This window comes from Euprymna scolopes, chromosome 32, assembly GCF_053919585.1.
Source record: "Euprymna scolopes isolate OS-2025 chromosome 32, ASM5391958v1, whole genome shotgun sequence".
Classification (NCBI taxonomy): domain Eukaryota; kingdom Metazoa; phylum Mollusca; class Cephalopoda; order Sepiida; family Sepiolidae; genus Euprymna; species Euprymna scolopes.
In genome coordinates, this window is record NC_136513.1 from 95,497,512 (window position 1) to 95,521,298 (window position 23,787).

General features: G+C 32.1%; 1 protein-coding gene across 4 annotated transcripts in view; it reads right to left on the reverse strand.

The window, feature by feature from the left end:
* LOC145256510 (uncharacterized) overlaps positions 1-23,787 on the reverse strand; it is a 223,732-nt gene that overhangs the window by 146,200 nt on the left and 53,745 nt on the right. For 2 of the 4 annotated variants that reach the window (XM_080115482.1, XM_080115483.1), the window contains exon 3: positions 19,030-19,086. The exons of the other annotated variants lie outside the window; for them this stretch is intronic. In XM_080115482.1, coding sequence (XP_079971608.1) covers positions 19,030-19,086 — 57 coding nt within the window. The remainder of the gene's footprint in view (positions 1-19,029; positions 19,087-23,787) is intronic. 4 annotated transcript variants of the gene reach the window in all.

A 23,787-nucleotide genomic window follows, 5' to 3' on the forward strand; every position in this document is an offset into this window, starting at 1 on the left:
CTATCTTGGTACGCGCGGGCCCAACCCCGAGAAACTATGTGCAAACGCATGTACCAAGATGGCCACCAGCAATAACATAAGAAATGACATTGCTTAATATCTGGAAAGCTATGTATTTGCAGAAAATTTGAATGCGATATTCGTTTTCAGCATACCCGAAAAACTTAGAAGGTAGTCATTTAAAAAAAAAAATGTTAAGGTGGAAACAAGGTAAAAATTTACAAAATGCATCATAATGAAATTCTTTATCAAACTGACTAATTATTATAATTTAGATATCCTCAGTTAAAAAAAACAAAAAAAAAAAAAAACAGGTTTGTTTTACAGATTGAAAAAAATTGTCTTGAAAATGAATTAAAAATAAATTCAAGTTTTACGATATATATTATTTAATTGGTAGGTGAAAGTACAGAATAGTTAACAAAACACCTACCCTTCCTCATGTTAAGAATGGGTTTCTAAATAATCTTATTATTTCAGCAGGGCAGCATAAATGCACAAACACCTTTTATTTGTTATATATTTGTTTTTTGTTGTTTTTCCACACAATAATTATCAAATATTTACAAATTATACATGAAAATAATTCTGAAACTATCATCTATATGAAAATGGATGATATATACAGATTTATCTTATCAGTTTTGAAATATTCTTCGTCAACTTCGCTCGGTCGTAACTTTGCTTCCTGTGGTCGTAAAAATATAAATCAACGTCCAGTAGAGATATGCTTCTATGCTTATATAGCCTGTAAAATTTCAGCCATATCCAATCAAATTTGACCATGCGCATATGTATCTAAATGTAACGTATGAAATGTAAACATTGAAAAAACAGTTTCCTTTTTCACAGTCATTTTTTACCGTTTTTTTCATTTTCAACTTTGAGCATAAAAACATTGAACGCATAAAAGAAAAATAAATTATCATTGGAATGCTTATTCTATTCTCTTTCCAGCAATGTAATTCTTTTAAAAATTGACCCACAAATAAAAAAGATATGACTTGTTGAATCACATTAGGTATGTAATATTGCCGATGTCCATGAAAATACAGCATACGCTTGTAATGCTAAGCTAATTAGTGTGATGGACATTGAAGTCACCAAATACATGTACTTGCGTGCTAGTATTAAGGGAGAGTGCTGTATCTAAGTTGTCAGAGACTTGGTTAATTAATGTACAGTCCTGGGTCGACGGAGAGCAGTAAACGCTATGTTGCAGATTAAGTCTAAAGCACATGAAAGCCTGGTCGTCTGATTCTAGTTTTGTTTCTCTAATCAAGGGGAGGGTGTTTTGAATATAGATCTCAAGTCCGTGCATATATCTGTCTGACTTCTTACAGCAAAGTGGAAGATAACCAGGTGTGTTAAAGTGGTTAAGAGATTCAGCATTCTTATTCCATCGAGGTTAACCACCTGACAATGGCCCGAAGAATAGTTGGCAAAAACGTTGTGAAACAACTATAAAGATAAGTCTGCAAATAAAAATATACAAATTATTTAACTCAAAAGAATTCCAATTAAATAATAAGGTCAAATGTGATCAAAAGAGTTCGGTTAGGTTTGGTTTTACTGCAGATCAACCCGTTTTTTGTTTTTTTTGTTTTGTTTTTTTTTTAATGCAGAGTTTCGTAATTTGGATTTATATTTTTTGTCGTGGGTTAGATATTTTAACTTATTCAGAAAATCAAGTCAGCTTTTTTGGATCATTAGGTGATGTGGATTTTTTTTTATTGATTGGGGGTGGGTGGGGGTAAAATTGGATGGAGTTAAAATTATATTCTTTTGTATGAATTTACTTTTTTCAGAAATGTTAGTATTTTGTTGGAATTCATTTTTTTTTTTTTTTTTAATAGTTATTTCATATTGTTGACATGGTGATAATTTTGATGGATATGTGCGAGATCGCCACAATCCAAAAGAAAGTGTTTTACCGTAAAAAGATTCTTGGCATGCAAAACATTCTGGAGGATCTTTTTTTTTTAGCAGGAAAGAGTGGGTAATGTGCATGTGTCCTATGCAAATACAAGACAAAATCACTTCCTCTCTACACGATTTTCTGAAATATGGTAACCATTCTTCTTTTGGCAGTTATTTGATTGTTCTTGCCATTTATTTATAATGGGATTATTAATTAGTTTGTAGTCAAAGTATGGAATTTTTATATTACTGATATCGAGTTTTAGTGTATTTTTGGCAGCTATGTCAGCTTTTCCATTGTCCTGAATTTCAAAATGACTGGGGATTCAGCAGAATGATATTTTTGTTTTGTGAAAGAGTATTCTTTGCAATAGATTGAAGAGTAACGAGTTATTAAAGTTTCGGTTCTTTAAGGATTCGAGTACTGATATAGAGTCCGAAAAAATTATAAACTTGTTGTGGGTGAGGTCAGTAATGAGGTCTAAAGCCAGATCTATAGCTGTGGCTTCAGCATTAAAAATTGAGCATAGTCTGGTAGTCGCTTTCGTAAAGTAATGTTATTGGATACTACTCCGCATCCAGTTCTGTTGCTGTCTTTGGAACCATCTGTGTAGATATGCTAATGGTTTGGGTATTTTTCCTGAATATTTTCCTGGCATTTTTCTTGATACTTTAGTGGATGAGGTTAATTTTTTGGGAGCTTGTTTAGTTCAAGGATAATTTCAGGCTACTTCAGTAGCCAGGATGGAAGGCTTGTAGTTTGGTAATTGTGATACCTGCATCTTCCATTAGTGGTTTCATACAGAAACCAAAAGATTCTACAGCTTTTATTTTGGCATTTGGGATTGAAGATGCAGTTATGGGATGGATTTGTTGGTTGTGATTTTTTCATATCAGAGTAATGTAGTGGGTTTGCAATACAGTTGTAGGCAGGATTGTTTGGGCAAGAGAGAATTTTGGTCAAGTATTGTAAGGCTAGTTTGTTGCATTGAATTGGTAATGGGGGTTCGTTGGCTTCTGCATAGAGACTATCGATGAGGAAGGCTCTCAGTACAAGACTGGGGCCCTGATGTTGAACGGTGTCTTTTATGTATGACTTTCTGGTGGCACCATAAATAAAACTGCCATAATCTAGTTTTGATTGCACTAGTGATCTATATAATTTCAATAGGGTTTGTCTGTCTGCTCTCCAATCTGTGTGGGCAATGACTTGCATTAGTTGGAGAGTTTTGTTTATTAGCCGTAAGAATCTACAGCAGGAATTTGGGTATCATCCAATTTTAAAAGAGAATCTGGGTGCAGTTTTCTGGGCCGACAAAAGCGCATTCATTTTGCTTTGTTACTGGAAAATTTGAATCCATTCTCAGTTGTCCATTTTTTTATTTTTTTTTATTTTGTCAATACATTGTTGAAGTTGACGTTCAATTATGTGGATATGCCTTGAGCTGTATGCAATTAGAAAATCGACATGTAGTGAACAATCCACACTTTGGTTCATGCATCCAACGATAGTTTAATTTTTACATTAAATAATGTTACAGAAAAAAATACTTGTGTGGGACTCCTGTTCCTTGATGTCTGAGAAGCATGTTCCTACACGAAAATTAAGTAGTCTATGTTGATGAAGATGGGTAATCTTCCTTTCAGTCAGCTTCTTTGAGATCTTTCATGTGATATAAGCTTATTCAAGATCAAAGAAAATGGTTGTCAGGTTTTTTGTTTTTTGTATAAATGTATTTTTGATAAAAGTTTCCAATCATTAAGTAATCTGTAACGTGCCAATGTTTTCAGCCGCATTAAAAGTTATTATAAGTCTAGTGTTTATGATCCTCTCCATGGTCTTGCACACACAGTTTGTTGATGCTATGAGACGATAATTGGAGTGGTGAGATGCATCCTTTCCTGGTTTTGGTATGTAGTTTGTTTCCATATAGTTGGAAGATTGCCATTGATTTAGATGTCATTAAGAATGGAAAGTAAATACTTCATCTGGTAGTTGTTTTAGGAATTCATGTTATCTCATCTGGTCCCTCAGCCGTGTTATTGCCTTTTTTCTTAATGAATTCTTTAGTTCATGAATGGTAAAAGGTTTGTTGTATTCTTCATTATTACTTTTAAAGTTCAGTTTTTTGTTTTTTTTTCTGATTCCTGTTTAATAGTATGGAATTTTTTATTGCGATTTCTGGATGATGAATTATTTGCAATAGTATCTGCAAGCATATTGGTCATGTCCTTTTTTTTTGGGGGGGGGGGGGGCTTTTTTTTCTTCTTTTTTTTTTACAAGGTGGACACCACTTATCAAGGCCCAGAAGTTACTCGGGGATAAGGGTTATTGCGTGTACAGTATGTTAATGTTGAGATTTGATAGTGTCTACTTAAGGGGGCGGTTCATCAGGAATTTGTTTATGTTGGACTTGAAGACATCCAAGTTGTAGTCAGGTTTCAAAGGTTTTAAATTTATTCTAGTCTGTAGTTCTTGTTTTTGACATGAAGCGGGATTTGTCTTTTTTACTTTTTCATTATTTTCTATTTGGTTGGTGAGAGATTTGATTTTCCCCCCTTTTCAGTGTGTACTAGGCGTTTGTTCATTTGGTTTTGGGATGTTGCTAATTTCCTGAGTTTTTTTTTTATTTGCAAGTTGTGTTCGGTTTTTGAGGTCTGGTGGGATTTTACTTTTCAGCTGTTTGGGAGTTATTTTTAAGTACAGCTTCAGTTAACGGTAGTTGCCATAAGGTGATTGGCCCTCAATCCCTCAACTAGTTCTTGAAGTGTCTTTATTAGGGTAGTCTGTGTTTAGTTGTTCTTGGTTGGTTTTTGGTTGCACCCACATACAATCTAGCTGGTTCTGTCATGGAGGTCGATTCAATGATCCTTCTGGCTTTGGTAAAGCTTACGTTTTTGTATATTTTAATCCATTTATTCTTTTTTCTTTGATCCAGTTTTGGCAGAAAGGTGATTAGGCTGGATGGTTCTCACCACAGTTTGGCCATTTTATGTTTCCTTGGCATTCTGTTTCCTGGTGTTCATTACTGCTACATTTTGGGCATACTGTTTTCCTGGTATAGTATTCTTTGTAGTGGTCAAATTTTTGGCAGTTTAGGCAGCGAAGTGGTCTGAGGATATGTGTTTCTACTTTAATGTTAATATATCCAATTTAGATTTCAGTTGGTGGGGTGGGAGTATTGACGGTTAATATGTATGTGGATTTGTTTCTTTTTATTGTAATGCTTTTGAGGTCTATAGCTTTGATTTTATTTCTTCTAGGGAGCAGTTGTTTAACATTTGATGACTCATTTTGAAGTGTTGAGTTTTGTGAAAGTAGGTTTGATGTTTATATCATGGAACTTTGTGGTAAAATTTATTCAGCACTATTTTTAGTAGATACTTATACAAGGTTCTTTTTTTTTTTATTTGCTTTGTGTTTAGATTTTTGTTTGTAATTTTTTTGATTAGGAATGGAGACATTTTGGCTATCTGTATATTGTCTTGCGATTCGAAGATTATATATTCAGGAAAGATTTTATTTTCATCTTCATCACTTTGTGTTTGAATCTGGATGGGATCTTTTAATTTTTTGGGAAGCCATATGAATATTATTTTCTTTCCTCATCGTTGCTTCCCATCCTCCTCGGAGCCCCATATTGAGAGATGGTTGGGAGGAAACCCATTCGCCCAAGCATCTCAAGGATACAAGAATGATATACTCAAACAGTGAGTGTAGTTGCTTGTGATGATTTCCTTACTCCTTGATCCCAGCAAGGTATAATAAAGGGGTTTGTTGTCGATAGCATCTGGTTTCACTATCTGATTGGCTTTTGCTATCATTTTCTAATATTAGTGTTTATTTTGATTTTTTGTATATGTGTTTCATGTATTTGTATTTCTCTATTTGTAAGGGTTTATTGTTATTAGAGCTTGCCATGACTCGCCAATTGATTGGGTTGGGTCTCTCCGACCATCCGGCTAGCTGAAGTAAGTGCCAAAGTGGAGTTTTGCAAACTCCCGGACACTTGGGTTGTGAGGTGCTAAGCCATCAGGACCCTGTTCTAGAGCATTACGGGTCACCACCTACTAACAACAGATGACCTCATTGAGGGACTTTTACCCTCTGCTGGGGGTGGGGGGAACAGTCGGTGTATTCTGGAGTCTCACTGAGTCTTTACTAAATATGCACGATTAAAAATGTTGCATGATTATTGTATGACTAAATTGCCACTGCTGCTGATTAAAACAACTTCGACACAGGCGATCGACTGGGTCTGTAAGTGTAAAATATTGTAAAACAATCTTATAAATATAAAAGCGAAAATGTGTGTATGTGTGTCCGCTAAAAACTTTGACAGACAACGAAAATTCACAAACTCAGTATCATATTGAAGCTCCAGCCTTTGCTCCAAAACTATAGAAAAATTGGCAAAAAAACCGTTCATTTTTTCACCCCGAAATCATCAATTTTCGACGGGGTGAGGTGGGGTGGGGGACAAAAACAGTCCTCTCGCGACGACGACCGGTTCTACGCATGCGTCAGATGACGTCATGACCTGACTTACTTTAAATAGTTGAAAAACTGCTAAATTTCATGTACGTCGCTTTAGCTCAGTTGGTTAATGCGTTGGTTCGTTATCTAAACGTTTTGGGTTCGAATCGTGGTGTGAGAGGTCTTCTTTCTTTTTTTTTTTTCTTCGATTTTTTAAAATTTAAATATTGAACCAGTGTTATTTAAGCCATTTTTCACGTAACGTTCGTTTTTCTGGGGGGTTTTTTTTTCTTCGCTTATCCACCCCCGACCACACACCCGGGTACCCACCAATTTTTTAAATTTTAATATCGAAACAGGCTTATTTAAGCCATTTTTCACGTAACGTTCGTTTTTCTGTTTTCTTTTTTGTTCCTTACGTTAGTTTTCTTTTTCTGTGTTTTGTTTTCGATATTTTGATTACCCCCCCCCCCCTAAAGTTTTAACGCTCGTTTTTATGTTTTCTTTTTTTTTTTTTTTTTTTTACTTCGCTTATAACAAAAAAAAAAAAAACCTGGTCATTGACCTCATTTGATGAATAGCTTCTGCCGTCGTAACGCTCGACGACTTCCGTGCGCGCACCTGTCAATTTGGTTATTACTTAAATTCAAGCATCTTTCAGTAACTCATTCTGGCTGGCCGATTTTATTTTCAAACTTTGCCTCAGGGCTCTGGGTTCGATCCTACCAACTTTTACCCCCCCTCCCCCGGTTCTTTTTTATTTAACAGCACACACACCTCCAAACACCCGGGCAATGCCGGGTACCCCCGCTAGACTATATATATAAAAGGCAAAATGTGTGTGACCATTTCATGTATGTCTTGCGAAGGCTTCTTTCGCACACGCTTCCGGGGTCGTTATGATCACATACAACTGTTTATATAGCCTCTAGATAATAATATCTACAATTTGGGGAACGCGGGTCGTCCCTACATTTATTTACGTCGACTTTTGAGATTCGCGTTATTTCGCTCTGTCAACTATTTATACTAAAAAGCAGGACAAACAAAGTGAAATTAAATTCAAACCGTGCGGTTCTCGGCATCGCGCCGGGAAACGTCCAGAAGATATCAGCTTTGATCAATGTGGGGACATACGTTGTATGTCGCGGTGGCTCAGTGGTTAACGTCATACATCTTTTTTTCACACTTTTATTTCCAACTTTGCCTCAAGGGTTCGGGTTCGATCCTCATACTCACCTACCAAAACTTACTTTTGTTTTTTGGCATAAAAAAGCAAAACTCGATTTGAATCGCTGGCCCATGGCCAGTGGTCTCTAGAAAACGATGTAATGTTTGGTCAATGTTGGCTTCGTCATATTCGACGGTTGCTTTCATTTCGAGACGAGACACTCCCCCTAATAAACAAGGAGTTGGTTTTCCCTAAAGTTAGGTAAAAACAAACTAACCAGGTTATTGACCTCATTAAAAACTGTCCCGCAGAAAATGTTAACTGCTGAATAGCTATTGCTTACGATTACCACATGTGCATTAAGCTTTTTCGTATAAAAAAAAAAAAAAAAAAAAAAAAAAAAAAAAAAAAAAAAAGAAGCCAACAGACTCACGGTAAATAAAACACTGTCTCGCACTCAAAGTTCACATTATTTACTCGTCAAAAATGGGCATCTGCCAGGTTGCACGGTTTTTGGGTTTTTTTTCACACTTTACTGTTTTCCAACTGCGCGTCAAGGCTTCGTTTTTTTTTTTTTTAAAAACAACCAACGATTTCTCTTTTCATTTACCCAAAAACACACACACCTACATTTAAAATTAAAAAAAGTTTTGGTAGATGAGTATGAGGATCGAACCCGAACCCTTGAGGCAAAGTTGGAAATTAAAGTGTGAAAAAAAAAAAAAAAAAAAAAAAAGTGCGACGTTAACCATTAGGCCACCGCGACATACAACGGAGACACGTTTGAATTTATTTATTTAACTATTAAAAACAGGTGTCCACAATAAAAGTTAACTCTGCTGCTTCCATTTGACCTAATTAAGGAGGTAAAATAGAAGTCACAGAGTTAACTTTTGCTGTGAGGCAGCGTTTGGGTTTGTTTACCCAAATTTGACTTTTTTCCCCAACAGATGTTGGGGAGGAGGAAACCAGCTCCCAATTGTCCAGATTGAATAGCAATTGTCTGATATACAACATTGATCAAAGCTGATTGCTTCTGGACATTGTCCCGGCGCGATGCCGAGAACATACTGTTAGCTTTGAATTAGTTTCGCTTTTTATACGAAAAGGCTGAATCAATACGTGAGCAGCCAAAATAGCAACAAGTTTGTAAAAATCAACGCAAATAAATCTATACACTACACGCGTTCTCAAATCCTAGATATTATCTACAGCCGATATAAATACTTCTAAGCGATCGTAACCCCCCCCCCCTGGACCGTGTGCGAGAAAAGCCTTGCGAGACATACACGAAATGGTCACACACATTTTGCCTTATATATATATATATATATATATATATTATATATAGATTCCCTCTTACACAAGCGATCTAAATCCGCCAGCGCCAAAATGTTATTAAAATAAAACAGTAAAACGACTTAGTCGCGATTATTTTTGGCAAATTCTCCGAGATTGAAACTTTTTTTTTTTTTTTTTTTAAATCTTTGTAAAATGAATAAGTTTATTTCTTTATTATTGAAATAAAAACAAAACAAATTTAGTCAGTAACAACTTTCAGCTGAGTTTTTTTTTTTTTTTCTCTCAAATCAAATTTTACAGGTGACTTTTTTTTTTAAATTCAATTTAGTAACACAATAGCAATGTAACACTAGAAAATCTTTTTAAAAAGCAAAATAAATCCCTGAAGACTGAAACAATGTTTCCCAATCTCGTGTTCCTCTTTTGAAGGAACTAGTTTTTCCCACATTTAAAACATCAGTGTTTAAATGCTCTCTTTTATAAAAATTATTTTCTTTAAATAATATTGCATACAGTTCCATTTTATGATAACGCGACTGATCATTTCTATATTAAAAAAAAAAAAAAAAAAAAAAAAAGTCAATCTGCACTGTTTGTCCAACCTGCAAAGGAGGTTTATTCCAAAAGTCGTGGGGAGGTTGAAAAGCTGAAAATAAGATGCCTTTCGAAATTACCACACCCCCTACCTCCCCATGTTAAGAACGACTTTCAGAATAAACACCCTTTGCAGGTTGAATAAGCAGTGCACATTGACAAAAAATGACCTAGCAGTAGTCAATAATATAACTTAAAATGTTTAAGACTTAGGGAAATTTTTATCTATGTATAGAAAAGGCAAAATGTGTGTGATCATTTTATGTATGTCTCCAAAAGGCTTTTCCGCTGACGGTCTGGAGGTTTACTCTCGCTTAGAACTGTTTATATAGCCCCTAGATGATATCTACGATTTCAGAACGCGGGTCGCGTCTAGATTTATTTGCAGCGACTTTTACAAAATTATTGCTATTTCAGCCCGTTTTGTGTTCGTTCAGCTTTTTTGTATAAAACTGAACCTAATTCAAAACTAAGGCGTGTTCCCGGCAATCGCACCGAGAAATATCCAGAAGCAATCAGCTTTGATCAATGGGGGAGCCAAACTCCTTATATCAGACAATTGCTATTCAATCTGGACAATGGGGAGCTGGTTTACCCCTCCTCAACATCTTGGGGAAACAACCAGTCAAAGTTGGGTAAACAAACCCAAAGCTGCCCCGCAGCAAAAGTTAACTCCACGACTTCTATCTAGCGGCCACGTGTCAATTCTGTTTTTAATAAATATTAAATTCGCGTTTTCTTTTTTGTTTTTCCGATTTTAAGAAATTTTAACATCGTTCGTTTGCCTTACGTTAGTTATTTTTTGTTGTTGTTATTTTTTAAGTTTTAACATTTTTTTTTATATTTCAACAGGGGGATTACTTTGCTTATTCTTTTATTTTGAAAAAGGTTACAACATTAATGTTTGGTACATTTTAAGTTAGGAAATCAGTCAGGGAGTGGGGGATGTAGAAAGAGAAAGAGGGAATGGGGAGAAGGTAAGGGGAAGGTAGTTTTGCAGAACATAAGTTTTGCAAAAGGAAGTAGAAAAACAAAAAGCATCAATGTTAGTTGGATTTTGTCTCAGGAAGCCAATATCTTCAGACAGCCTGATCTGGTAGCACCACGTGATCGAAAAAGATTCCAGTTTTTTGAAAAAATGGTGGATAAATGGCTACAAGTAGCAAGCATGTATGTATGAAGAGGAGTCAAGTATGAGTATGTGTTTCCTGTCTGAGCATGCGATTCTTGGTTCTGTCAAACTCAGCCCTTTGAGTATATTTCTAGCCTCTTAGCTAGTTGAGTGAATGACTTTCCCCTCGACTGTCAACAGAAGAGTCTCCAAATGCTCATTTCCTATTTAAAAAAATTTTTTGTCCTCAGCCTGTCCAAAACTGCTTTCACTTTAGGATCATCATCCACTCCATCATACATTCTATTTTTTCTTTTATCTTCCATTTAGATCTCACTCCCACTTAGAGATTGCTTTTCTTGTTCCCAGTGCAAAACAAACCGGAAAACAGTGGGCAGTCTATTTAGAAAGGGTTGAGAGGTTCTCATTAACCATTTTTTATTTTTTATTTTGTCCCCCCCCCTCTCATTCCATAATTCTCACCAATGAAATAATTGTATATAGACATATTTATTTTCAAGAAAATTGTTAAAGGATTTCAGAAATTTGGAGAAAGATGTCCCGAGTAAATGCGGTATTATGGTGATGATTCTAGTGAAGAGTAGGATAGATTTTTTCTAGTTATGATGACAAACCTACATTTTTGAATGGCCTTGTGTCCAATTTGTTAAAAATGCTTAAAATTTAATTTTTCTTTTAAATATTTTTTGCAAATAAATAATTCAAAGTATAGCATCTGTTCACAGTGGATGCTATTTGATTCCCTAAACCTCCTATTATTTTGTACAGTATCACTTGCTTCCATCACTGTCCACCTGTTTATTAACAGTTAAAGGTAATCAATAGAGAAAAAAGATTAGAATAATCTCTTATAAATAAAAAGGAATTAGAAATATCATTAGAGTGTTTAAATCATTTAAACAATAACTAGATAGGTTAATTTTGTTTACATTCAACTTTCTTTTTTCTTTTTCAGATGCATACAATCTAACTAGAGTTCAGGTTACATTTTTTTTCTTACACAAAAGATTAGAGGACACTTAAGATTTTTTTTTCATCTGGAGTGAGCAAAAAGAAATAAACACTAAGTTTTTGTTTTATACTGTAAATAAGCGATTAAAAAAAACAAAAAAAGAAAACAAAAAAAGAAAAAGTAAAAATCGTGGTGCAATTTAAAACAAAAGCAAAGTTGTAAAAATAAATGTTTAAACTAGTGTTCCTAACAATTAAAAAAAATTTAAATATTGAAACGATTAATTTGCCTTGTTTATATAAAATTGTCCCATCTTTTATGTGGTTTATTTTAAGCAAGCTTTTACATGAAATGATCAAAATATGCTGGTTTTCTTTGTTCCAGCCAATCACTGGAAACACACTAGGGACGATCGTGAAGTAACATAGTTTTTACTAGTGCGTCTTCATCGTCATCCAAGGAAACCCCTTCATTCTGCTTTGCATTCCAAGTTTGCAGACCATTCAATGAAACTTAATATTTGTGTATTGATTTTTGGAAAAGGCCATTTTATTTATTAACCATTATTTGCTATTGAATAAATTTTTATGGTGCTTGTAGACATACACAGACGAAATATGGCCATTCAAAATAAATATATCATCATTTATACTTGACATAACGTAAGCAAAAAATTTACAGAAAATCATAGAATTTTAATTAACAAGTTTTACTGTATATTTCAGATTATCCGTTTGTACAAATATATTTAATGACTTACCTCCCTTTTAAAGATTCATTTGCCTCGATCGAAAATTGGAAATACATAATAAAATTGATTTAGATTTTTGTTTAAAATTTTTTCTTGCATAATCTACCTATACTCTTATAAATTTTTATTTTTATTTTGTGTATTGACATTCATATTAAAAACTATTTATTTAAAACGAAAATACAACTTATATGTGGGTTGTGGAATTGCATTCTCTAGCAAAAAATCTAACTAATTTGCATATTCTTTTAAACATCATTTCAATTAATTCCCTATTAGTTTTTCAGTTTTATGGAATGATCATCTTTAGTTAACTATTACATGTAATTATATTCATACAGATATTCTACACAATTTATACTTGCGCAAACTTTGCGTAAAAATGTTATAGTAAACAAACTCTTTCTCTCTATATATGTGTGTGTGTGTGTGTGTGTGTGTGTGTGTGTGTGTGTGTGTGTGTGTGTATTTGTTTAAAAAATTTTGCCTACAAAACTCCTGTCAGTTTCATATATAGGGTATTCAATGCCATGTGAAACTTTATATTTGGGTTTAGCCAGGTAACAATCAGTGTAAAAATGTGAATATATAAAAAAAAAAAAAGAAATTTGCCAGGTGAAGGTCAAACGACGGCATTACAAATATGCATAATTTTTAGCTTTGCAGCAAACATGTTTCTATAGATCAGGCATTAATGTCAGAGGAAAAAATAAATCATAAACGTTTTGGTTTCAATTCTCAGTGGTGGTGCACAATTTTTTTTTTTTTTTTTTTAAATCAATTATATATGGAGTTCAATATAATAATACGAAATCTGAATTAATAAAAACAAGCTGCGCATGCATGGTCCCCTTCTGGTGCTGCATGTGAGATGACACCACAAAAAATAGTGAAGAAATGATGAACGTGGGAAGTGTGAAGGGCCAACGTTGCCATCACATTTTTGCCAAGTTTCAGAAAAATCTAATCGATGGGGCAAAAGTTATGGGGTAAAAAGTGTCAATTTTTGCAATTTTAGGGCATTTGTGACCCTTTTTGAACTTCCGAGAATGCCGAATTCCAGTGAAAATGGAAAAACAGTGCAGTTTAATGCCTTAAGACATGTATATTTGAATTCAGCACCATGGAAAACCACTATATAGACATATATATCAAGTTTTTGAGTAATATGAAAAAAAGAACTCCAAAAAGGCATTTTTTTTTTAGCCCTTAAAGTTCCAGAGGTATGTGAACCAGAATTTTGCCAGGGTCACCCATACTGAATTTATATAAAGAACAATGGCCTCCACATTTTAGCCAAGTTTCAGTAAAATCTAATCGATGGATCAAACGCTATGGGGCAAAAAGTGTCATTTTTGACCTCTTGAGCATCTGAGGACGCCAAATCCCGGTGTAAATGGATAACGTTGCAGTTTCAGGCCTTAACATATATTTGAGTTGACCACCATGAAAAAAAAAACTATATAGTCAGAAATATCAAGTTTTTGTTGAGAAATATGAAAAAAGAACCACAGAAAGGGGCGTTTTTAGCACTGAAAGTCCCCGGGGACACAAACCAAAATTTTGCCAGGGTCACCCATACTGGATTTATATTAAAAAACAATGGGTTCCACATTTTGGCCAAGTTTCAGAAAGATCTAATGTATGGATAAAAAATTATGGGGCAAAACATGTCATTTTTTGCCATTTTGGGGCATTTTTGACCCCTTGGGGACAACGGGAATTTTTGCAAAAAAAATTTTTTTTTACTGTGTACATCTATTTAATGAAATACAATTTGCAGCAAAATTTCAGGAAAAACTAATGGACGGTTATCTGGCAATCGTCCGGACTAACGAACGCCACTGAAAACAGGTCCCTTTCCGATAAATCGGGTGACCAATATCATATTTAAGTGTATTTTATGACCAAGCAATGCCAGATGGCCTGCTAGTATATCTATCAAAGTGTGTATGTGTATGAGAAAACTTCTCAATCTATATACTCAACGAATTTTTGATCTACAGGCTTAAAAATTGGTATATAGTGTATTCAGGCATGTGGAAAAATTTATAATCAGCTTTCATCCAGAAAAAAGGACTGCTAAGAAGTAAAAATTGAAAAATTTATAATCAGCTTTCATCCAGAAAAAAGGACTGCTAAGAAGTAAAAATTGAAAAATTTATAATCAGCTTTCATCCAGAAAAAAGGACTGCTAAGAAGTAAAAATTGAAAAATTTATAATCAGCTTTCATCCAGAAAAAAGGACTGCTAAGAAGTAAAAATTGAAAAATTTATAATCAGCTTTCATCCAGAAAAAAGGACTGCTAAGAAGTAAAAATTGAAAAATTTATAATCAGCTTTCATCCAGAAAAAAGGACTGCTAAGAAGTAAAAATTGAAAAATTTATAATCAGCTTTCATCCAGAAAAAAGGACTGCTAAGAAGTAAAAATTGAAAAATTTATAATCAGCTTTCATCCAGAAAAAAGGACTGCTAAGAAGTAAAAATTGAAAAATTTATAATCAGCTTTCATCCAGAAAAAAGGACTGCTAAGAAGTAAAAATTGAAAAATTGGTACGTGGGAGTAGTCGGATTTTTATCTGTTTACCAACTGTTTCATGACTGCACATGCGCATATCATTTACATTCTGCTAAGTATGTTTGAAAACATTCTATAAACATTGTGTCTAGCTGGCCTATTTGTTAACATACTTAACTTACCATCTTTAGGTTTCAGTTTGAGTATTTTTATTTTTTGTAAACATAATACTTGCATGACCATATCTCAATTTCTTTTAAGGAAATTAATGTTATGTTTAATACCAGGCAACACCAGGTGCATTTAGTTTTCCTTAATTTTTTCGATGTAAATACCTACTTTGGATTGATACGCAAGTATATCAAGTTTTCCAGTTATTTTCAACTGGCATATTTCACATATACAGGTCTACATACAGCCACAGATTTTATTCCCCATATTTAAAAAAAAATTGTATGCATTACAGATGAAAAAACAAGCATAAAAAGGCATGAATAACGATACAATCACAAAAAAGGGATGTGTATGAAATTAACAGAAAAACAATACAAATTATTTAACTTAAAATTGTGCTAGTGTCTTAAGTTACCCCCCCCCTTTTTTTTTTTATTTTTTTTTATGAAAATATAAAAGGCTTTTAAAATCTTTCAGCATATAAAGATATATTCACGATTTTATTAATCTATAATCTATTTATCTGGTTTAAATATTTCATTCATTGACTTGTACATTGATTCCATAATGGTTTATTTTTATTCTTTTACTAAAAATAGAATAGAATTGAAGCTTTTACTTTTGTTCTGCATAAGATTGTTCTCCAAATTTTTCGATAACAGCCGCCATGAAAAAAAAACAATATAACAACTCTTAACGATATAAATATGCCGAGATACTCTATAGAGAGTCACGAGTACTATGCCATATTTGCATTAAATACTACAACCCTCGTTTTTTATGTAGTGTTTTGTTGGAAATACAAATGCCTTTTCTAAACTTTCCTGGTCACAACACTCTTAGAACACAAAATAAATATGGGGAGGTAAACTAATGTTGTCAAACATCAGTATAGGTGGGGAGAGTGGGATGCAGCCTGCCAATTAGGATCAAATAGTGTGTGTTAACTGGTGTTTCACATGATTTATTTGTTCATTTTTATGAGTGTTTTGTGTAAAAAGAGTTCAGAAAGAGTAGATCTGAATCTAACATGATGGTATTTGAAATGGAAGGTTTGGATTTAGATTATTCAGAATACTATTCTCACAAGGTTTCGACAAATGTAACCTGACTATGTCCCGTCAAAATCAAAAATTTACATAGAATTTCAAACCAAACACTTTAATCTCATGAGGGTATATTGTTCTCATTCTATTAGCAATGTCTGAGTGGAAATTTTCAGTAATTTTAATAAGTATTAATACTACACATCTAAAACAAGATTAGGTTCAAAACTCCTATATATGAAAATTGTCCACATGGACATGTGGCGCAATGAATAAAAGTGTTAAGTAACAATAACTAAGCAACACTCTAAGAATAAAATAAAGATTACTCAAGATTTCTATTCGGTTATGGCTAACAGAACGAGAATAATCTATGCTCATGGCTTAGAAAAAACAAAAAAAAGGGAGAAAACTGGAGGTACAGTTCAAAATTCTGTACAGATTTCATAAAATGTATATGAAAAAGGTCAGGAGTTATGTGATCCAAAACACAATAAAATCAAAAACGCAAATAGTAATCCGAATAATCTAGATTATAATTTTTCATTTCATAAATTACAAAACACAAAAGAATTCAAACAATCTGAATGGTAAAAACGAATCAAGTTTTATGTGTATACTTATATTGTTGATTGCTCAGAATAGAAGAAAAGGGTTTAAAATGGAGGGGGGGGGGGCTTAAATTATACCCAGCTGTCAAAGCCAGAGTGATGATAAAGAGGGAAAGAGATACTACCTGACTATACTACTATTGTCACTCCTAAGAAATTATTTCTACTGCTAAATGGTTATATATATTTTTTTTAAGTGATATATATATATATATATATATATATATATATATATTTATTTAGTAATGTGATTGATAATTTAAAAATCAAATTATAATAAACGATCGTACAAATAATGGATTTTGTTGTTGTTCCTTCTTATAAAATGGATTTTTAAATTATCAATCACATTACTAAATATTAAATTAGCTCTAGGATATTTACCTATCGAGCTTATTATATATCTAAATTACAACGAGCACTTTTTCTTTCCTGTATTTTAATTAAACTAGTAATTTCACTATTACATTAAAATACACTCTGCTCTTTAGACTATTGTTCTAATCTCCTTTAAAATATATATATATATATATATATATATATATATAAAGTTAAAGATGCATGTTAACATTTTTTTTTAAACAGTTATTGTGCATGTTTAAGATTGGTTGTAATGTGGGTGATTTTTGTTTCATTTCGTTTAATACAAAGGAGGTAAAATGAAAATTCAGATACTGCCAAGGCATCAAATTTCGATTTCTTTGAAGTATTTAAAAAAAAAAATTGGGGGGGGGGGTAACAGATACAACACCGGCATTTAAAGATGTAAATATTTCAGATTTCCATTGAATTTTATCTCTAGTTATTAGACAACCACTTAAGCAAGATTTATTCAATTTCAATTTTTTTTAAACTGTTTATATATCATATCTTATAGAATAAGGATTCTAGAAATAGGATTTACATCTTAATAATTTTTGCACAGAAACAGAAAAGTGATGCCACACTGTTTAGAAATAAATTTTACCCACATATATATGTGTGTGTGTGTGTGTGTGTGTGTGTGTGTGTAAAATGCATGATTTAAGTTAATTTTAAGATGTAGTTAAGCAATATTAAATAAAACACTGAACTGAAAGACATTTCTTTTGAGATATGAAGAAATTTCAATCAATTCTTATAGTCAGATTGTTGGAGGCTATTTCAATTTGTTTGCGAAATAGTTCAACTTTCAAAATATTACAATTCTACAAGAAAATACAAAGATTGCTGTCGTCATGGTAACAAGCAACTTTGAATGAAACGAAAGTTGTACAATAATAAAATCTACATCAAGTTTCTCACTTCCCATATTTTACGCACCAGAAAATGATTTATCATTTTCAAGATTTTTATAATAAAGAAAGGCTGTTGTAATAATCTATATCTTTATATTTCAGTCCAAATTTGGATGTGAAAATTGCTAAGAGCTCGTTCTCTTCAAGAGAAAATAGAATTAAGTTGTCTTTTTAATAATTCCATAAGAAACAAGCTGCAAGTAGACCAACAAAAGGATGAACATCGAGTTTACCTTTATAGAAATTTTTGTAGTCTCATTAATTTAACCCCACCCCCACTCCACTTCTTAAAGCTTACTTTTTATAATGGAAAAAAAAAAATTTAATTACAGAATAAAAGCAAATGACCATAAAAAAAAAAAAAAATCAATTTAAAAATGTTTGGAATTTTAAAAAGGCAATTATGAATAAAAATGTAAAACATTGAAACTTATAAAAATGTGTTTCCTGGTTGATGCATACAATAAGAATAGCAGCAGCAGCAGCCAGTGTGACTTGCAAGCAATGGAGGGAGGAAGACAGAAGATGGGTTAAAGACAGAGTGGGTAGCAGCAGCAAAAGAGGGGGATATTAATACAGAGAATGCCACATATATATATATATATATATATATATATATATATGAGATAAAGAAAGATAAAGGCAATGAGCAATCATTAATAAGTAGCGAGATGGCATTAAGAGACAGAGCAGAGATAAATATAATAGTAAGATGGAGAATGAACAAGGAAATGGTTAGGGTGATTGAGGAGTTGTAGAAATAATGGTTGGAGAGAAAAATGGAGATGAGTAAAATGTAATATGAACAAGACTGAGATGGAGAGGATGAAGGTTGCAATGGACAAAGAAATAGGATGAAAAAAGAGAATGGCAAGGGAAGGAAACACCAAACCAAAACATTGAAGGATGAAGAAGGCAATAAATGGACAATTATTAATGGGCATCAGCAAGGAGGGAGGAAGAGGAAAAAGAATGGGCAAGGGAAGAAAGCACCAAAACCAAATTAAATTACAGTGCAACTGGCAGCAGCAGCGGTAGTAGTAGTAGTAGTAGTTGTAAGTATATGATGTGTATGGGAATAGGAAGAGGATGTATTATTTACCTGATCCAAGTCCTTGATCCAGTAGTGGCAAGTCATAACGGTTAAGGCAGGAAACAGCTGGAAAATCACCATTTTAACGCAATTTGTCAGTTAGTTTGAGAGAAAGAGAAAGAGAGATTTAACTACTAGCGGACATACACGCATAAGTAACAATCTTTCAAGACAAATTTTTCGCCTATAAAGAGGGGAGGGGGGAGACTGTCATCTTCCATTATATGAAATGGATTTCTGGAAACATTAACAAAAATTTTTTTTTTTTTAATGATCAAAAAATGCATTAAAAAGAATTTGTTCATTACGCGTGCATATACGCTAAGTAGTGTTCTACTTATTACAATCATCACCATAACGATTTCAGATCTATGAAAAAAAAAATTAACGCTTTATCGAAAAACATGCTTTGCATTTGTTTGGATTTTCATCAAGATAAAATAAAAGTAAATTAATCGTTTGACTTTCTGCTAAGGAAAACTTGAGACGAAGTGGTCATTTATTTTGAAACTATTGTCTTCATATATGCTAAGCGATGCTCAACTGTTTAAGACGATTATTTGTTTAGAAATTATAAACTTTGGAGGGGGGGGGATGCATGCATGCACCTTTCAGCCAGGCTTCAATTTGAAATACGATTTTCATTTTTAAATGCACAAATTGGATGAAGAACGCATTTGATTTTAGACGTGGCCAAGCATCTGTTCGTAGGGCGTATATCTGTTACCAGTATTAAATGTGTGAAAGAATTTCTGATGAACTATAGTGTTTAAGTTAAAAACATCTTTCATGTTAATTGGAATGTCATAAATTTGGACATGCCGCGTGAAAATATACGTTTTTGTTTACATCCAATTCAAATTAAAGTCAAAATTATAATCAAATATGCTAGAGATGTTTTTCAGTAGAAAATTAATGTTTAAATTTTTCTCCTTCCAGCATTCAGAATATGTAAAAAATTTTACTCATAAAATTTCTACAAATGCAAGAAATGTTTAAGAAAATCAATTTTATAAAAAAAAAAAAAAAAAAAAAAAAAATTTAAAAAATTAAAAAGCGTAGAACAAAAATTGGTGATAAAACATTTTTTGGTCAAATAAATTTCATTTTATTTGCAATAAAAATTAGTCAAAATTACAAATTAAAATAAAAGTTGTTTTTTTTAATTAATCTGAAAAGTATTAGTAAAGCCAAATTGCATCCAATATTTCCATAATGATTTTGAAAATATTCATTGATCTATCATTAAATATTTTGATGTTTGTCCAGAATTCACCTTATATTAAAAATCGAAAAAGAAAAATCTGATGTACCCATGACAAAATAAAAATATAAAAAAAAAATCACGTAAATTGATCAAGCAGTTATAATTTTAAATACAAAAATTAAATTTTATAGGTAACAAGAGCAGTTTTCTTGTCCGCCATTTTGGAAATCATCTTTAAAATAAAGACAATGAAGGGAGATAAGTCAATATTTCAAACTTCAAGATTTTTGTAATGCCTACAAATTTCACATGAATTGCTTAAAAATGATTTTCTTCATGAAAATAAAACAAGATCAATTCTTAGAATATTTTCATTTTGTCACAGGTACACAAATCATACAGTTTTGTTTATTTCCATTTTGTAATATGGGGGAATTCTGGACAAAAAAAAAAACAATATTTTTAATCTTATATCATTAACTACTGGAGAAGTAAACATGCATCAAGTAAACTCAATGTATGCATTTATAAAAGGAGAGAGGAGGTACTTGACTGCAGGATAAAACAAATGAGAAAAGAAGTGTAAAAAAAGGCTTTTATTCAATCCATATGAAGTTTCAGTCTATTATTTACCTTTCTTAAATATGCAAAATGAAAAGATCAACAGAAATCAATTTCTCCCTTTATCTTCATTTCATATTTTTGTCCTATGGTCAAATTGTCTGCCCTTGTTCATTTGTTATCTACAATGTGAAAACCTTTTCCTATTGGCTTTTATCTGAAGGTACATAAAATACTGAAACAATCGTCTTTTTTTTTCACATCGAAAGATTTTCTAGTTTAAATATTACACACACACACGTCTGAGACTAAATAAGGAACTCTATATGCTTCTTTACCGATAATACCTTGCACCATTTTATTCTTATTCTTTACATTTTAAAATAAATTTTGGGGATGGAGTCCTTCACATGAATAATTAAAAAAAAAATCTCCAAGTTTATAGTGATTAAACCACTCAAAACATACCAGATGATTCCAGGAATTGAATGAGTACCCCAGGTACTCTTCCTTTAACACTCAAACTTCTTATTAACATTTAAATTCTTATGATTTTCAAGTTATAAATATCCTTTTCATGAATGTCAAATGTGAACCCCACAATAATTGTTTATCACCTTAGTAATCTAGGTAGTTTCGGAATATATGATTTTGGAAGTATACCCCAAAACAAACAAGGAACTAATACACACTAGTTATTAGCCAATGCAAAATGTGGACTTGATATTCTAGCACTTCCATCGATTTGTAGTTAAGTGTCCCAATCATATGAAAGGCTTTATATATACAAACAATGAATGCATAAATTGAACTGAAATTAACTGGCTGGATTTCATAGATGAAATGTGACAGGAGTTATAATATCACATGTATGTACAAGGAAGGTTCCGTCAGGTTAGAATAGAAAGATTGGCTGCAATGATTACATGTTTATTGTGGGTGAAATTAGTTTCAATTAATAATAGATCAAACAATTTTGAGAAACAGAATTCATTAGTAAAATATATCAGATTAATTGTCACAGCAAATTAGAAACTTTTTTTATTCCGGATTATGCAAACAAGGCAATTTTAATTGAAGCAAGCCTGTCAGTATTTGTTATATTATTAAATACACAAGGTTTTAACTTTGTAATCCTAGTAAAAACATGATTGAATAGGGTCAGAACACATTGCGATATCATAATAAACCGTTTCTCTTCACTTAATGGACCTAATCTAAAAGTTATTTCACTGACTACGGTATACCAACATGTGACTTAAGTTCCAAAATTTCTAACCATGAATCTAACTGGTTGGGAGGTCAAAATAAACAACCGTAGCTAATAGAATCGCAATGATGTTCAAGAAAGATTTTAAATGGTATTTCTCCCCCCTTAATCTAGTTGTGGCATTCTTTAATCCAAGAGAGGGTTTCACATGAACAGGAGTTCTTGTCACCCACTCTCTCTCTACTAATTCAAGGAAATCATTGGATTTAGGAATTAATATATATGTATATATATAAGTTTAATGAGTAAAGTTAAATTCTGTAAATCAAAATAATAACATATATATATATATATATTTCTTTTCAAAGGAAATAAGGTAAAAAAAAAAAAACGATAAAAGTGCTCGATATGTTAATAGAGCGGTATATAATTTTTTATTGAGCCCATAATAAATTTACATTATCGTTTCCATTGGATTTTCACCCCAGGAGATGAGGTAGAGTACCAATTTCATCGGAATTTATAGGTGGACTCCGATGAAATTGGTACTCTACCTCATCTCCTGGGGTGAAAGTCCAATGGAAACAATAATGTAAATTTATTATGGGCTCAATAAAAAATTAATTATATATATATATATATATATATACACACACACACACCCATTTGTTAAGAGTATATATATATATCTACTATAAGAAATTCAAAATTAAACTCACATATATATATACATATATACACATATATACATATATATATATACATATATATACATATATATATATATATACATATATATATGTATATATATACATATATATACATATATATATATATACATATATATATGTATATATATACATACATATATATATGTATATATATACATATATATACATATATATATATATATACATATATATACATATATATATATATACATATATATATACATATATATATATACATTTGTGTATGATTTTTAACAGTGTTAAACATAAAACTTTAAAACATCCAGATTGTAAATCCTTGGACATTTCATGTTAAAAGCAATACATAATTAGTAGAAAAAAAATTAAAGATGCAAAAAAAAAAAAAAAAAAGTGCAAGTAATTATAAGATTCATTTGTTATTGCTAAAAGAATTGTGTCAATTATATTTGACTTATTGTAGATGAATGAACTGAAAATGATTACACCAATCACCTCACAGAAAAATGACTTTCTTACAATGCAACTAAATTAAAATAAATTGAGATGTTGCAATGAAACAACATCCAGCTAAAAAGCTTTGCAAGGAAGATATTTCTTCAAAGGAAAAGAAAAATGAAACTAGAAATATTAAAATCGCCTTTGAAAAATATGTACAGTAGAAGCCTGGAATACGGTGGCCCCAGGTTACAATGTGAAATACAATGTTTTCCGGCCACTGGTTATGGTATTTGTTCCACCTTACGGTGTTATTTATGTTATTTGATTATATGCATGTATACCATATACTGTACTGTATTTTGTTACTAATTTTTAATATGTACTGTATACAATTTTGTTTAGACCCTGCTATAAGGCGATTTTACCTTATGATCCCAACCCCGGAACGGATTAATGATATATTCCAAGGTTCTACTGTATTAAAAAAAAAAAGGTTTCAAGCCCTTTTGAATTTCTTTACTTTGTGTGTCCTCGTACTCTACCGCCCACCATTCAAATTTGGGCATAGAATGATCTATAAAAACGTATTTCTGGCTACAAAATATTAAACAAGATTAATAGTAAGAGATGAAAATTTA